This window comes from Juglans microcarpa x Juglans regia, chromosome 1S, assembly GCF_004785595.1.
Source record: "Juglans microcarpa x Juglans regia isolate MS1-56 chromosome 1S, Jm3101_v1.0, whole genome shotgun sequence".
In the NCBI taxonomy this organism is placed as follows: Eukaryota; Viridiplantae; Streptophyta; class Magnoliopsida; order Fagales; family Juglandaceae; genus Juglans; species Juglans microcarpa x Juglans regia.
In genome coordinates, this window is record NC_054595.1 from 25762510 (window position 1) to 25780079 (window position 17570).

The window sequence follows — 17570 nt, forward strand, 5'->3', positions numbered from 1 at the left end:
TTCGGGACAATTCTTCGGCCAGTTTTTCTGTGGCTGTAGCAGAGCTCAAAGCCTAATCTCTGTAGAAGGGAAGTTAACCATCGGTGGACTCTAGAACAAGAGCTATGCAAGTGTATTATTTTTCTTATTTTTTCGACTGTATTATAAACGTTAAGAGCCACAGTTCCCAACAGTCCAAAAACTTCAAAAACAACGCGGCTGGCGGGAGATGAACCCAATGACACAGATATACACGATGATGTCCATTTTAGGAAAAAAGGAAAACTTTTTTTGCATTCTTATCTCTGTCTGTGCGCCTCGATGGCTACGCTCAAACCTCTCCATTTAACAGCCCACATTTCCATCTCTTTCCACTTTCTTCTTTTTCCATGGCTTCCAAGTTGTCTTCGCAAATTCTACAGCTTTCTTGCTACTCGTAAGTCGTAAGCTCTGTCTGTTTGTTGTGGAAAACGTACTTTTAGGAACATTAAATTTGTATTCTAATTTTCGTTCCATCTACATTTATCTAAAAAGGGCATATTAATTCATTAAAAGTTAATACCGATCATCTGTGATCAATTAAAAGAATTAATGTTATTTGCACGTTTATCAGCTGCTTGATATTATTCTTCTGGAGATTTTAGACCCTCAAGTACTTCATGACCCGAGTAAGAAATTATGTAGCAGGAACTGATCTGTTCATGTGTTGGGAATCAAAATTATAGGACTCTTTGTTTTTTCTTCCTTTCAGTTTCATCCATTTTCTGACTATAGATGAAGCAGAAGACCCATTAACATAATACTTGCAATTGTTTCACAGTTTCCTTCCCCATTTTTACCTATGATAAGTTAATCGTTTCCTTAACTTTTTGTGTCAGACAATCAGTTGGACTAGACAGTAGAGGAAGGGCTACGGCAAATGCATCACACCCATTAAGTTTCGATGCCAAGGATCAAGGAATTTATGACCTTCCAAAGAAAAACTCCACAGTCGGATATTTTTCTAGATGTCATACTTCATCGCGATGGATTTCCTCACGGGTGTTATCATCTATGGCTTCTTCTACTCATTCTGGTCAAACCAGTTGGGAGAATGGTGCTCCTGTTGCTAAATTTCAAAGCCGTGAGATGGAATTTAATCGGGTTAATTGTCTTGTGTGGGTATTGCATGAATCTGCCAGGAGCTTTTCCCATGCAGTTGAGAACCTTCGGTTGTCAGGAACTGGTCCAGCCCTTGCAATGGCGTGGGTTGGGAAGGATGTCCATGACTGGCATAAACGTATTGCTTATCAGGTCTGCCTAGAAGTGTATCGTTTTATACCCTTCAGTAAATAAAATGGACATTTTGAATGGTCTCAAAGATAATTTAGTTTTCGTTGCCAATATCACGTTCATCCAACTGGTTATTCAAATGTGGTATTTATCTGTCTGGTAGACTTAACATTTGTATGTTTTTTCATTTGCTTGGCTGTCCCCTGCCTTGAGCAGCAATAAGAACAACTAATTTAGTGGAGGTGAAACATCCTTGTTAGTTTATTAGATTTTATGGAAATTGGAACATGAATCATCGACTGCCATGGCTGCACAGGTAGTAGTTTACGTTTTGATGAAAATGGCGGTTGAAGTGGAGATCTTGCTTTCTAGTGATCGTCACAACGACACTTCTCCAGTTAGAGAGATGTAAGTATGCAATGCCTTACCGAAACTCAATGTTGCAGTAGTTTAATTGATGAAACTTGAATCTCCTAATCTATTAACTGCTCTGCCATTTCGAAGACTGTTTAAGACCAAAAGTGATCGATAAACCTGTGCAGTACCTTCACTGACGTTTTGGCTTTAAATTTCCATAATTTAGATAGGTTAATTCTACATTACAGCATCTGGAAATCATGTCAAATTAAATGTTTAAACTTTGCTCTAGAAGCCAGCTATGTCTATGGCTGAGCATTATGGTTTCTTTCTCTATTCTCCATCTAATAGACAAATACTGACGACAGAAGTGTTCTAGTTTTGAATTTTTGTTTCTTAATTTGATCAGTTTGTCCCCCAAGGTAAACTTGGTTGGGGAGCATATTGAAAGTCAGTTGAGTATGAGGCAATCGGGATTGGAAGAATGGTTTAAAGAGGTTGAACTGCCACGTATAGCCGGATTTTTTCTTCCTTTGTTAAAGAGCTGGTCAATGGAATATGCAGGAAGGTTTGCTAAAAAAATCCTCTGCTTTAGCATAATGTTTCACCCTTTTTACAATGTTCTGCCCTATCCTCACTTCCTATGCTGATGAATTCCAGAGCATATTTTTGTTCACTTCGATTTCGATTCACTCTTCATTTACGTATCTAGCCTAAGCAAACAAATATTCAGTGGTGTTGCAGGGATCATCGTGGCAATAAGTTGCTGTGCTGCAGTGGGAAAATTGGGTTCTAAGTGCACTTTCTGTCCCTTGTTTACATTGTCAATTGAGGATGTATTGGTGCAGCTCATGGATCTTTCACACAGTCTTGTTTCAGTGGACAAATTACATCACTTGGCCACTGAAGCAGGATTTGAACTGGACTTTCTGACCCATTTTGGTACAAAGGTTTTCTCTGGCAACACAAGTGAAGAGCTGGAATTCTGGATTGGATTGGCTCAGAAAAAACTCTCAGTGGCATTCCACAAAGACAATGCATTTTCAGGCAGGCAAATTTTTCACGACAAGGTGAATTCCTGAAATAATGTAGTTTTGTTGAAGGAACACATCGTTCTTTTTTTTATGAGTAAATTGATGGAAGACATGGTTCTTTGTGAGCTCTATAGACATGTAAATCACTTTCATCATTCCAAATCCAAATCCTCTGTTTTGTTACTATGTTTACACATGTTATATTAAAACTCTGTATCATGTTCCTCACTCTCGAATTTAGTCAGACTTTTGATGTGCTTGAATTTCTCTCAAGTTGAGTTCCTGTACCTTCACATTAAATAGTTAGTTTGTCGTTGTAAAATTTGACAGGTTCAAGCAGATAGTTTGGCTACTTTAGGGCTCTTTGCATATCTTGGAAAGAGGACTAGAATATTCTTGTCTGGAATGGGCATTAATGATCTTGATGACCATGTCAAAGACTTCCTGAGGTACGTGATTTTACTTTTTCATTACGTTCTAAAAATCTGGTCCTTAAAATTGGGACACTTAGGAGGTCCAGTGCTTTGCCTGCAGCTACTTGGAATGCGGTAGCCTTTTCATTTTCCCGGAGCTGTCTTCTATTTTAGTGTATCAGCTCTTCATGGAGGTCAGCATTTTTTCTGCTTGCGTTGAAGATGCAAAGTACGAATCATCCTAATGCTTACAGATTATCTTCACAGGTAGTAACTGATGAGATTGGATGGCTTGATTTTTATGCTCCATTTGCTTGCATAGGCAATCAAGAGAGGAGAAGGTCCAAACATTGTACAATCCAAGCAGAGAAAGAGATTATTCTAACTACAGTATTTACCGTATGCTATGATGTTTTCTCTGGGTTTGCTCATTTCAGCCGTTCCACTCTAAAGCCCTTAGATGCAGATTTGCTAGAATTCTTGCTTCGGAGGTAGCATACACCATCTCCTCTTTCATTTCAGAGTTTTATTTGTTGGAATTTCTGTCTTTACTGAGAGAGATCCTGTTGTCAACTTTTTCAGTCAAAGCCTGCTAACTATTTGTTTGGAAGACTACTGGGCTGCTTATGATAAATCAGGGTATGTCACTGGTGGATTCTTTCATTTAGCTATTGTTGACACTACCTTAGAGAGGAAGGAACTTATTATGCTTGTGTTTATTTTCATTAGCAGTGAACTGATAAAGTTTTCGGAAACAGTTGCCTCTGACCCCACATCATTTGCACGATCCAAGGGGACTATTAAGTTCTCTATAGTCTCAGAGGCACAACAAAATTCTCGCGACTTTATGGCACATGAATGTCGGGAGAATAGCTCTCAACATGGATCGGGACAGAAAATGGTATGGCTATGAGATGACAACATCTGTTTGTAAGATTGTCAAGTTGGATTACTTATCAAAAAAAAAAAAAAGATTGTCAAGTTGGATGAACTAAAACATCGGATAATAACTCAACATTGACTGAGGCAAAAAGGTGTGGCACATATGATAACAACCGTCATAACATCTTTCATGTAGCAACCCTTAACATGGATCTAGAATAAATAACATATTGCTGTTATCTGCATTATAACAACACGTCCCCTCCCAAAAAAAAAAAAAAAAAAATTTGTGTCTGTTTCTTTGTTTGTTATATGTTGTGTTTTATAACTACTGGCATTGTTGTGTGTTATAACTACTGGCATTGTTTGCCTCTTATAGCAGGCCACCAGACTAGCTAGGCTATCTACGACAACCTTTGTGGAGGGGACACCTGCTACTAAGTCAATTCCTCGGCATGAGAGTTTAATTAGGAAATACAGTGTCAAGTTGGCATCTACTAGTTCTGTAAGACCAACAGTCTCCTTCTGGTAAATGGGCAGAATTATCATAAAATTTAGATGCTAATGCTGGAAACTCAATTGTTTTAAAGGATATATGGATGGGTACACAGTTACTTTTCACGGACTTCATGGTTGCTCTGGAGCTACTCCTAAATCAATTGCGAGGTCACAGGGTCACAGAGAGGGAAACAAAGAAGTTAAAAAGAACTCTAAATGACATAGCATCACTCATCCCGGTTACAATTCTAATGCTACTTCCTGTAAGCGCTGATTGGATCCTTTTTTTTCAATAATCCCTTGTTTTATCACTGACTAAAGAAAGTAGCTACTTATTGATGAAAAACTGGAAAAACCGAATTCTCTTATATATACTTGCTTATATATATATACACTCACACACACACATACACTCCAATTGCAGAGGGCAAACAAGCTCTGCCAAGTTAGAAAGTATATAGGGGATGTTTAGAAAACTTTTCAGAAGAACCTGATCCAATGATCACAAAATTTCATACATCTTTACTTGCCAAGTCATTTCATGTCCCCTTTGTTTAGCTTTTACCCGGTGGAAGTCAATGAGACCAACTACAGTAGTCCTCATGGTCCATGGTATGAAGAGTGAAGAGTGAGGGGAACATTTATCCTGATAGAGAAGGCTCATTTTAGGAATTAGTTTATTATTATCACATTTTTGCGTTTCTCTTGGTTCACCCCTTCTAAACGAGGGAAGTACCCCAAGTGCGCAATGAGAAGAGCAGTAGCAAATACAAGAGAATACAAGATTGACTTTTTAAGTAAATAATTAAACCTGAATTAAAAGGCCAACAATTTATGTGCCCTTTTATCATGTAAGTATGGCATGCGATTCATACCCCTAAAACTGTAATGTAATTAGGTTACACTAGCCAACTTTTGTTTATCTTGCTATAACTATTTTATTCTATTACTCCCAAGTGATCCCTAAAAGATCTGATTAATTTTCCCTTCCTTTCCACATCCAGGTATCTGCTATAGGTCACGCAGCTATGCTAGCGGCAATCAAAAAGTACATGCCATACTTGGTAAATTCTTGCTTGCCTTCCCGTGTGTTTGCCGTTTTCCCCTTGCTATTCTGCTAACCCTGCTTTCTTACACTGCATTTAGATCCCTTCTCCATATTCCTCCGAGCGGTTGGATGTCATGAAACAACTAAAGAGAACTAAAAGGATGGAAGTTCAGGCATGGAGCACCCTTGAAGACATCCTCTAAAATATCCTGAAGATAACCATTTCGTGCAATCTGTTGTCTAAATGTTGTCTCTCTTCTGTGAATTATTACAATGTAACCAACCTTGGGGGGCAATTGGTGCTTTGGTGGATGCAAACGCATACAGATGACAGTGAGACAAACAATGTAATCTAGTCTTGTGAGGACCCATAACTTAATAAATGTATTCACTGTCGACCTTTGGTTGCATGCAAATGAAGTTTGGGGATGCATCAGAACCATATGTGGTTTTGTATTTTGATTGGCATTACTCTAAACTTGATGTGAATGTTACTTAGATCAAAGCGTTTCCACGGAATTTCATTAAAAGTGTATTTTAAGAATAGCATGTGTTAGTATATCATACAATATAAAGAATCTTTTAATAGTATGAATGTTTGTAGTTTAATTGTTGAAACAAAAGAGGGGCTTCAAAACAAAAAATAGTAAGAGAAAAGTTTACTTCAAGGCGCATTATAATGTCGCTTTTTATAAGACAATATTCGCTCCCACCAATAATGGTATGCACACGGGTTACAAGCGAATTTGCCTCCAATATACAATGAAACCCATAACAAATCAATTTGTCTAACTGCATTATGCACACACGAAAGACTCCAAATATCTTCAGATTTTGCTATTCAACCAAGATATTATCTACAGAATAAACAAATCTTAATAAATTGTTTTGAAGAAATGAAAACTTTTGGGAAAAAGAATTTCAAAATTTTCTTCTGGGATTATTAAATTTGTAAGTCAATGGCTCTATTTATAGATAACCAAATGATGTGAATGAAAAGTGTTAACTTTTTCAATTTTTTCAAATCTGTTCCGAATAGGTATATGTATTACACATGCTGCGAACCAAAACATAGGTTGTCCAACGGTCATGCTACTTCCCTACCATCCTCCTCGCACGAGTTCGAACGACTCCTCCATTTTAATTGCAAACCGCAATTGCTCCCAAGCGCCTTGGGCTGGCTGGGTTGTGTGCCCTCGTGCTAGCTGGGCTGCCCACGCACAGGCCCGTGGTAGAGCCTTATCCTTTCTACAAATAATTAAAAATCCTCTTCGACAGAGGCGTGATTCGATATGAGCCACTTAAAAAATACAGCTCATAGTGTGGACCTGAATTATTATAATCACAAGTAATAAAACTTTCCTTAATTTCTGTCTTTCTAAAATAATTTATAATTTCTAAAAATAAATTTTCAAAATATTATTAATAATAAATATAATATATATTGTTTTGAAAATATTTTCAACAATAATCTACGTAATTTTGGTAGGACAGATTGATCTTTTATCAATTTAGGCCCTGTTTGGATAATAAGATATGATGAGATGATTTTAAATAAAAGATGAAAGTTAAATAAAATATTATAAAAATATTATTTTTTAATATTATTATTATTTTAAAATTTAAAAAAATTAAATTATTTATTATCTTTTATGTGAAAATTTTTAAAAAATTTAATAATGTAATTAAATGAAACCGTTTATGTATCGAAATGACTTTACTCTCACTTATCTCTATAATTGTTTTGCACACCTTACGATGCATGCCTACCGTATAATTTATTCCCCAAAAAAGAGATGGGGAACAGAGGAAAAAAAACACGCTTAAAAAGATTATATTATATGTGCTTGCGTCTATGCACAAGAGCCAAGGCCGAATGAATCTATGCTTCCAAAAAAAAAAACCAAATGAATCTAAAAATGTATTGCAGTCAAAGACTTGAATGCTCTACCAAAATTTGTTTTAAACAGACGGGTATTATAGAACTAAACAAATTTGTGACGAAGCTCTGGAATTTTAAAGGCGACGATCATTTTAGTCACTTATTTCATTTTATCTCATCTAATTATTATAACTTTTATCAAATTTTCACACAAAATAAAATAAACAATTAAATTTTTTTTAAATCTCAAAACAAAAATAATATAAAAAATATATATTTTAACAATATTTTATTTAATTTTCATCTCAACTCATCTCATCTACGAAAACATACAAGCCCACGGGCTGAACGTGAAATAATCCAGTGCAGCAAGGATTTTCAATTGCAAATTGTTTAAGGTTTGCAATTCTGAAAACAAATTCTGAAAAGCATCCACCCATTCTAAATTTGCATTACAAAATGCTAAAGGAACAATTTACTGCTTTTTATTGACTTTCTAGGTAAAAAAACCATGCACCGCATGTAATCTCGTGAGGGACAAAAGTTTTTTTTTTTTTTTTTAACACAAAAAAAGAGGGCTGAAGAAACAGAGCACTATCAATCCATTACAAAGGAGAAAGACATCCAATAAGTGCCGGCAATAATGATTTAAAATACTAATCGAGCTACTGCACTACATTCTCATTCCTCCATTTCGAATCCTAGTCCAGGAAATTCCTCTCGGTATCACTTGCAATGCAATTATAACGGAAACGTGTCTTGGTAATATTTGCAAATGTTCCATTATTGCAAAAGAATACCTTCTTTGTTGTCAATTGTATATCCTGCTTCAATCTACACGCTGTAAAGCCATAATCGAAGGCCTAAACCAGTCCTTCATGATAAAGCATAAGCTCAAAATTCAAACCATCCTCTTTTGATCACGAGCTGCAGCAAGATGGTCCTACAAGACACAGACGATATAGAACATAATCTTTAATTAGTCTAGAAATGATCCATTAAATCACTCAACTATGGAACAAAATAATGTCAACCCATTTCCATGCATACATTTGGAAGCAATTCATAAATTAAATGCACCAGAGAGCAATAATCCCATAACAAGGATGACAAGAATAACCATTTCCAAAGCTCGTCTAATAAGGCTTCATTTGCCATTAAAATAGGGGAGTATCAATGGACTTCTTATTCCAACGAAAATATGCAATCCAATTTGCAAAAGTCACTAATGTAAAAGCTTAGGATCGTACGAACTGATACACATAAGAGGAGATTTCATGTGGGCCAATTGAGCATATTCTACAGAGATATTCAGCCACGATGAATGATCATACATCCAACAGGAGCCAGTTGTAACAGCCCATGCAACACAAGTTCTCCTATCCAGTACCCACAACAGCTCCTCACCCTTCCCATTTAATGTAAGCCACCAAATCTTACGCTGGCAAAGAAAGGAGACTTTATTTGTACCACCAATAGGGCAACCAGAGTATATCTTGATTAGGGTTGAATAGGTTGGACATAAGTCAAAACTAATATTAGTAAATATAAAAATAAAAAGAAGCGGGCTTGGGATGAGCGGTAAACTCAGACATCTCAACTTTCAAGTTCAATTGCAGTAGGAAACAAGTTTGGACCCTGCATTGGTGAGGTTCCTCGTCATTAAAAATAAAAGGCAAGCAAGTCTCCTAGGAAAAAATGAAATAAAATCCCTTAGTGTAGGAAATGATGTTCAGAGTTTCAAATTTATCAAGTCTCTGACAGCCAAACCAGGTGACCTATAATCAAGATGTCCAAGACCAATTTCTATATTTTCAAATAATTTCAGTAAAAGGCAGACTCATGGAAAACTACAATATAGAACAGAGACCTGAAAATAACTTCGACAATGTACAATATAATATCACGATGAAAAAAAAATATGTCAAGCCTCAAGGTCTGAATTCCAGCTTACAGAGATAAAGTCAAAAGCTCTGGTATCCTCTTTCTTTGAACCGTTCATCAGTGAACTAGGAGTTTGAGCAGGAAAGTTTGATTGGAATACATCAGGAAGGGGTGAAGAATATGCTCCATTACTACCACCAACATGACTGACACCAGCATTTTGGGCATTCATGTTCCCAAGGTGTTGGAGGCTTGCTAGCAATTGTTGCTGAGCAAAAAGATTCCCCATGGCAGCATAATTTATTGGCTGAGAAGAAAATGCAGGGTTGAGCATGAAGCCAGGAGGTATATGGTATGACATAGCACCAGGAGGGAACACAGCATTTGGATTCATTGTGGACGTTTGAGAACTAAACATGGCACTCAAAGTGTCATTGGAAACCTGATTCTGGGGATTACTATCTGAATCTGAGAACAAAGTCTCTGAAAAAGCTCCAGCGGAGGTTACTTTCTGCTTCATGTTGGAGGCATTTTCATCAAGGGAAAAACCAGCCATTAAGTCATTGAAATCTTTTTTATGACTTTCTTGCTCCTGAGGAAGTTCATGACTGGAGCCAAATAAATCTAATAGTTCAGCTCCAGTTCTCTTCCCTGCCATAAGATTCCCATTAGCAACCTGTTTGTCATCAACGGTCATCCCAGAAAAGAGGTCATCTGCATGTTCCCCACTATCACTAGCATGAAATGACACATCCGCAAAGGGGTCGTCATCGTTTTTTGGTTCAGAAGTGCTTGCACCAGTGCCCAGATCATCTCCAAACAAATCATCAATTAGAGGGGCTGGCATTGAAACATTTGCCAGATTTTGCTCACTTTGATTCTTTGTAGAATTATCATCATAATCATCTGGATCACCAGTGTCTATTAAGTCAGGCATTTGAACAGCATTAGTAGCATCACTCTGCACGGTCCTTTCTGTATAAGTCGCTGTGCTGTTTGTCTGTTCTCCACCCAAAAGGCTTAAAACCTGCCCATCAATTGCAAATTGTTATTTCAACAAAGAATTTTCCCAAGTAATCAAATAAGTGTTTTTACTTGAGCAATTTGATATAGATTTAGGTGGATGGAAATGCTTGTAAATTTTCTATTCTTGAATACTTCCAAGGAAATTCTGACCACTGACAACCTAATCGAAAGTTTGAAAAGAATGTGATGTCATTTAAAGAAACTTTAAACATAATAAAAGTTTATAATAAGTTTAGAAACAACCATTTGCACAGAGAAGAAAACGGCTATCTTGTTACCCATTAGAGAAAATGAAACAGCTGTTTGCATACTGTCAAGTTAGATTGTCATTCCGTTTCGGGATAATACGTCTTTTGTTGGGGTGAGGCTTAAAACTATATGGTAGGAGTGCTACTTTTCCTCTCAGTTCATGTTAAGTGAAACTCCTACAATGATGCACAAGCACATTGATAACTAGACACTAATACAAATACTGGCCGGTAGAGCTAAATGAAAGGGTAGATATTATATGCAGTTTTTGACTTGCAAGTGAATTGAACATGAAGCTGCGAAGCTACATCACATTTAGTATGGAGTTAATAATTCTTTTTTCTTTAAAAAAAAAAAAAAAAAGACTTACAATAGAATTTTACCTTGTTAGCTTTTTCCCTCAGAGAAGATTGAGGAGATTCAGAACATCTCAACACTGCATCTTTATTTTCACTGAAATAAGACTCCACAGTGAAAAAATGGTCCTCATCCGTTTTCCTCAGTATTGACTCAAGGACGCAGACAGCTTTCATGCGAACCTGAACAGAAATTACCCATGAAAACCATAATACCATATTGATGATCTTAGGATAAGCATCCTGATGTTTCTTTTAAAAATATAAAAAAGTATGATAGTGTATAGCACCCATGTCACGTTTAAAGAACTCATAATATACTAAAAGAGAATAAGCATAGAAGCATACAAAATCTTCACTTTTATTAGTACACAAATAAAATGGACATGCCTGCCACTGGGGAGATTGGAGCTTTGACTCAAGGGCGTGACTTAAAGCCAAAGCATCCAACTTTGCAGCCTCGACAAGGAAAATCTGAACAGCATCTCGAGTAGGCTGTAGACGTACACCACCTGATGTTACAATGGTCTCCAATAACCTCTCTTCACGAGTCCTACTTTCTTTAGAACTTGAACTGGAGTCCCCGTTGGTTATTTCCATCTTAGATACTCTTGAATCCTGGTTCCAAGGTCCACTGGCCGCATTCTTTGAAATCCCAAAACTACCCTGAGTCTCATTGTGATAATCAACAGGTTCATATCTATCAGCATGATCGGATTCTATAGTCAATGACCTCCGAAGATTTGGACCCTTGTAACTTCCATTGTCATTCTTTTTCACTAAATGACCTTGTGTGAAATTGCTAATTCCCTGCTTTATAGATGCACTTCCGAGACCTACTACCTCACTGAGAAATGATTTCCTTTCTTCCGGTGGCATTTCAAAGTTCGTATTTCCAAACCCCTGTATTCTTTTGTTAAGATCTTCAGCAGGAGCTGGCTTATCATTCTCTGCAGAAAAAATAGCAGAGATAGCCTCATGAGCAGTGTCCCGCACAGCCTTGTTAAGTGCATCCCCTTTCAAAGCATCTAACTGTCCCTTATAGTGAAATAACTGCCGCACGGCTGCTGAATGTCTCTGCATTTCCCTCCTGAACTCCACACCAGATTTCCCCACCGAGTATTTTATCAACCTAAGAGCCTGCACATAATAGCCTAGCGGGTATAAACATTTCACAGAAATCATAATTTTCAGTAACAATCTAATTGCTGCAACCAGTATAACCAGACTCATCTATCTCAAACAAACCGTGCTAAACTTCACAATTTAAGCTACAAAACCCGAGTAAAAAAAAAAAAACTAAGCGTCCCATGAAACTTGATGGGGCGTATTGCAATTTACACAATATTTGATTTTTTGTTTTTTTATAAGTAGCCACATTTAAAACTATCAAACAGCCCCTCTCCAAATGTGGTCACCGATATAATGGAAGCCTTCTGACCCCAAATAATTAAGAAAGTTTAAGATAAGTTCCGGAATTTCATTCACCATCACCACTTCGACTTTCCAAGAATCAAGGATTTCGGCTTCATTGGAATAAACTTGCATGCAAAAGCTTTTATTTTTGTTTATTTTTGTCTTTAATAAGTTACTTGCAAGAAATGGTTAGAAGCAAAACACAATAAAACATCTCATGCTCCATTGCATGTTGCAATAACCAGAAGCAGGGAAAAAAAGTTCTTCCTCCCAACCGAGTCTATGAAAACATAGCTACCTAGATGATATGATCACTACATTTCCCAGGAACCCAAAAACCAAGCAAACCCAATTCCCCTTCTTTCCTTACACATCCTCAACTTCTTTTCCTATTCCACACTTTCTCAGCAACCAAACAAAAACCGCCAAACTTCCAAGACGCAGATCTACCCAATCTTAAATCCGAAAGAACCAATAAAAAAATATTTACAGTTTATACCTTCTGCTTAACAATCGGGCTCTTGTGCTCGAGCCGCTTCAGGATAAACTCCGAGACCTCCTTTACAATACTGACATGCGAAGATCGCAGGAGATCGCAGATCTCCTCCAACTTGTACACCGGCGTGACCTTGTCCTCGTCCGATGTGGCGGCGTCGATCATCCGCGACCTCCAATACGATTCCACCGCTCTCCGGCTCGAATCCATTTTCCCCCAATTGACAAAGAAATCCTTAACTTTCACAAATCACTGAACACCAAACCGGTATAATTCAAAGGCAGTAGAAACGATTAATAAAGCCCCTATTTTGTACAAAATTGAAGCACAGAATTGGAATTACCCAATTCGGGAGCCGGATGACCCTAATTCGATCGGACCAGAATTATTGAGAAAAACCCAAAGCTTATCGGTCGGCGGACCCTAAAATGCAAGATTGATCGAATGAGAGAGCCCCGACTATGCACCGGTTTGATAAATTAGGGCCCCCAATTTTCAGCCTGCCGTGAATTTATTGTACATGGAAAAACAAATAGATAAGAATAGCTCAAAAATAGGGGCCTCAGAGAGAGAGGGAGAGAGAGTAGTAAATAGGGTTTGAATTTTGAAATCGTACAAGGAGAAGAGAGAGAGAAGGGAGAGAAGGAAAAGAGGTCGACAGGAGAGTTGGGGGGTGACTCACCGACCCGTGTGGGGTTTACGTTGAATGTTCGCTGTTCTGCGCCAAGTCGCGCTCGATGGGCATAGCGCGCATTTTATGTGTCTCACGGGGCTTACGTTTTCTGGGCTTGGACCATGCTCTCCACTTGGCCCATAGACATTGTAACCTGATTTTTGTTTTTTCCCAGGAAGTAACGTTAGTTTTTATCTTAAATTTTGTTTAATTCATTCTTACTTCCATTAAAAGTTTGGCTATTTACAAATAAATTATATTCTCAATCGTGAAGGGCTAAAATATCTCACAATTTTTTTTTAAAAATAAAGTATAAATGGGATTTATATAAAAAAAATTAATTTTTAATAGTAGACTCTATTCTTTTTCAAAACGACTACACAGTACTTACGCACTCTATTACTATATATAACATTACTCATAAATAGGTTTTTTTTAAATAACTTTATGTTTATAAGTTATAACTCAATATGATAATACTTAAACATGCGTCACATTGACAAATATAACTTTAAATAATTAGTTAGCAGTCCTTAAGTAAAGAGTAATTTTCCGCATGTGCTTGATTTGTCGTAAGGTGCTGGACTAGCTCAGTTGGCTAGAGCGTGTGGCTGTTAACCACAAGGTCGAAGATTCAAGCCCTTCCTCTAGCGGGTAGTCTCCCTTAGGGAATGGGCCTCTCTTATTTGGGCCAATGTGCTTTATGGAATCGGATAAGATGATAAATGAGAACCACCACACACGCACACACTGCCACAAATGCCATGCCAATATCCAATTCACTGTAAAAAACTCTATTTCTCTCTCTCTCTCTCAGAAGAAGGTTTTAATTCATCTTTGAAATATCGAAGATGGGAACTCTGCAGATTAGTTCTAAAGCTTTACCTTCTTTCTCAACCTCCTTTAACTTCAATCATCTTACCCATTACTCTCACAAAACGCTCCAAATTTCTAAGCGTCTCAGCTTCTCTAGAGGAAAAATCAGAGCTGTAGGCACAATTTCTGAAGGTGAATCTCAAGCCATAGAGCCAGAGGAGCCACCTTCTGTGGCTTTTGCTTTTGTTAGTGTAAGTTGAGATAATAATATTTAGTGCATCAAAGCTATATTTTCTGGGCAAATATCTCTAATGCTATAATTATTCTGTTTTATATTAGTCTGTGTTGCTCCCGGATGGAACGCCCGATGTACATTTTCGAAAAGCATGTGGTGGGCAGAAACTACGGAACATAATGTTGGATTCTAATATTGAGTTGTATGGACCATATGTAAGTTTTCATATATCTTTACTTAATATGATTTCTAATGTTTTGTTTTTTTTTTTTTTTTGGGTACTATTATATATGTATATAAATATGCCGCGCGATGATACTGATCATTTATATGCTGCTATCAGGCAAGAGCTCTGCTGAATTGTGCTGGAGGTGGAACCTGTGGGACTTGTATGGTGGAGGTGGCCTAATTAATTACCATCTTGAAACTAATTAATATCTAGATCTAACATACAATATTCTAGTACTTGACAGATTTTTTTTATTATTAAAATTCATTTTTACTCAAAACGACACATGTTACAAGCATGCAAAGAGACTGCAACCTTTCTTTTCTGATTATTTTTCCTGTATTTTCAGATTATTCAAGGAGAAGAGCTTCTAAACCCTCGCACAGACAGAGAGAAGGAAAAACTTAAGAAGGTACATGCCATGCAGTATACTAGATTTAATTACATTTTTTACTTTCAACATTAATTTTATTCAGAATAATACAATCAAGTGCCCTTGTGTTTAATCAGAATAATATTAATTATTAGTAATTTCCTATAATAATAATAATAATAATAATAGTACAATTAAGTGATATATTTCGTAATTTACGGATCCAACGCTTCATGTATATATATTTTGAGGAGTTGATTTCCATGCAACGGGGTAATTGCAGAAACGAAAAAATTGGAGACTTGCTTGTCAAACTACCGTCGGAAAGCCAGATTCTACAGGGCTGGTCTGTGATTTTCTTTCAGTATACAGTCATACTTGCATATTTTTATCATTATAAATAGCAAGTATTTTATGATTATAAATATTATTTTTTTTTATTTTTTTATTTTTTTGCGTATTTACGTCAACGCTACTAATTATTATTATTATTATTATTATTATTATTTATTACTTTCCTGCCTCGATGCTGCATGCAGGTTGTTGTACAACAGTTGCCTGAATGGAAAGGACATGAATGGCGTTATGAAAAAATATCGCCTGACGAGTTCAAGGCAGAGATAGCTCAGTTAGAGTTGGGGTCAGAGTCTTCTAATTAACACGGTTTTTGTACATTAACGTGGATGAATTATTAATTTCAAAGGTTATATATATATATAGGCATTCTAATTTTTTTTTTAATTTTAATTTTAATCATACGAATTAGAAATTCAAATATTCGAGAAACTCTCTTGTTATATATTAACTTTAACGACTAGAAGCCGTCGCGTCCATATGAAAAAAGGATCCCTAGCTTTTAGAATAAAATTTATTTGCTTTCTCATTTTCATCGCTGGTCAATTTTTTTATTTAATAATTAAAAAAATAATTTTAAATGTATTTATGTATTTTTTTATTTTTTAAAAATATTTAAATGTATTAAAAAAATATTAAAAAAAATTACTGGACAGTACACCAAGCAGTAAGAGTGAGGCGGCATAATAGCCCCACTCTAACTTTTAAATTCCCTAGCTTTTCAATTAAAATATTATGCTTTTGGTTGGAATTGATCTCTCAGTTGTCAATTATAACAATTCAAGAAATGTCTAAATCACATTTAGATTTATATTTCAAAAATATTAATTAATATTATAATTAAATCCCTTTAGAATAGAATAATTATAAAAACAAGAACTTCGATCTCCCATCTAAATAATGTAAAATGATATTACCATCTTAATTTAATTAGAAACGCTTCAGACCAGCACTTGCTGGTTTCACCCTATTAACAGCAACCAATAAAAAGATGTCATCTTAGCCATACATAAGATAACACCATGAGGCTCACCACTTGTAATTTCTACTAGAATGAAATATCCTACAAAAGAAATTTTCTCATTTCTCTCTGCCTCTACCCGACGAGTTGTCTTGCTACCACCACCAAACGACCACTACCAGCTCCACCACCTGTTGCCGCCACCAGTCGACGACCACCCAGTCCAACGTCCAGCCAATTCGTCTGTGACTCGACCAGTTCGACATCCAGCCACTGCTACCCTTTTTGCCTAACTAGACGAAGAAACTGCAACTGCTCGCAAACAACAAAGCATCGATAATGCTGGGAAATTAGTACCTCTTTCTTCAACTTAACCCTCCCATAATCCCATCGGAAGGGTGCATCTTCCCCTGCTGCAAGAGGAGAATTGCTAGTGTGTCCATGGTGGATAGCTTCTTCCTCAGGACTCACAGGTGATTCCACTTGTCTTCGTACCTTTACGTTGTACCAAAACTACCCAAAATCACATCCAAACACAAGATAGAGATAATATCTAAATGGTTCCGCAATTTACCTATGTTTACTGTAGCATAAAGAGTAAATTTTAAAAGTGTTTGTATAAAATATATAAATTCTAACAAGATTATCTTTATCTCTACAAATGGTTCTCTTTTATGTATTTTTCACAAACATTATTTCGTTTACAAGATGATCTCATTTTATAAGAGAAGATTCAGGAGATAAACAGACAATTAAAGAGATTGTAAGAGATAAACTTGATATTTTGAAAACAAATTTGATATCTAGAGATAAGCTAGATATTTGGAACAGCTATCTAAAACTGTTGAGGAGTTACAATTCACACTTGAGTTGGTATTTAACATAGACGTTCGTCATTGAATGAATCCAAGAACTCTTTCCACTAATTTCCAGGTCCCACAAATGCTGCCATTAATTCCTTCAGGGGCAAGTATAATACCACCTGAAAAACGCTGAACAACATTAGGTTTGTGAGGCATGAACAAGAAGGTCAGAAGAGAACCTCGTAAGACCAAAAATAAGTAGAGATGGCAAAGTCATTTATATAACAAGAGAGAATTTCCAAGCACCGAAGGAATAAAATGGAGACCCTCTTAT

General features: G+C 36.5%; 3 protein-coding genes and 1 non-coding gene across 8 annotated transcripts; 3 read left to right on the plus strand and 1 right to left on the minus strand.

The window, feature by feature from the left end:
* Positions 1-178: 178 nt before the first annotated feature.
* LOC121247724 lies at positions 179-5922 on the plus strand. Of its 4 annotated transcripts, none has more exons than XM_041146141.1 (14): positions 179-415; positions 858-1272; positions 1568-1659; positions 2018-2176; positions 2342-2678; positions 2973-3091; positions 3177-3249; positions 3323-3546; positions 3638-3694; positions 3785-3956; positions 4317-4442; positions 4528-4698; positions 5440-5499; positions 5582-5922. In XM_041146141.1, the coding sequence occupies exons 1-14, from the start codon at positions 369-371 to the stop codon at positions 5684-5686; spliced, it is 2157 nt and encodes a 718-aa protein (XP_041002075.1). In that variant the 5' UTR covers positions 179-368; the 3' UTR covers positions 5687-5922. The 4 variants fall into 4 exon arrangements, with proteins under 4 accessions (XP_041002075.1, XP_041002077.1, XP_041002076.1 ...); XM_041146143.1 differs by having other exon boundaries at positions 4320-4442; XM_041146142.1 differs by having other exon boundaries at positions 3788-3956.
* A 1906-nt stretch (positions 5923-7828) lies between these two features.
* LOC121247725 (protein MODIFIED TRANSPORT TO THE VACUOLE 1-like) lies at positions 7829-13524 on the minus strand. The gene is made up of 5 exons (XM_041146145.1): positions 12796-13524; positions 11271-12020; positions 10908-11063; positions 9320-10276; positions 7829-8308 (listed from the first exon to the last, which is right to left on the minus strand). The coding sequence occupies exons 1-5, from the start codon at positions 13000-13002 to the stop codon at positions 8267-8269; spliced, it is 2112 nt and encodes a 703-aa protein (XP_041002079.1). The 5' UTR covers positions 13003-13524; the 3' UTR covers positions 7829-8266.
* Positions 13525-14044: 520 nt separating this feature from the next.
* On the plus strand, positions 14045-14118 carry TRNAN-GUU. The gene has a single exon. It is a non-coding gene; the product is annotated as a tRNA-Asn (tRNA).
* Positions 14119-14207: 89 nt separating this feature from the next.
* Positions 14208-15848, plus strand: LOC121247727 (photosynthetic NDH subunit of subcomplex B 3, chloroplastic). 2 transcript variants are annotated; one of them, XM_041146146.1, is made up of 6 exons: positions 14208-14532; positions 14621-14731; positions 14860-14916; positions 15095-15157; positions 15402-15464; positions 15658-15848. In XM_041146146.1, the coding sequence occupies exons 1-6, from the start codon at positions 14317-14319 to the stop codon at positions 15775-15777; spliced, it is 630 nt and encodes a 209-aa protein (XP_041002080.1). In that variant the 5' UTR covers positions 14208-14316; the 3' UTR covers positions 15778-15848. The 2 variants fall into 2 exon arrangements, with proteins under 2 accessions (XP_041002080.1, XP_041002081.1); XM_041146147.1 differs by lacking the exon at positions 14860-14916.
* The last annotated feature ends 1722 nt before the right edge of the window (positions 15849-17570 follow it).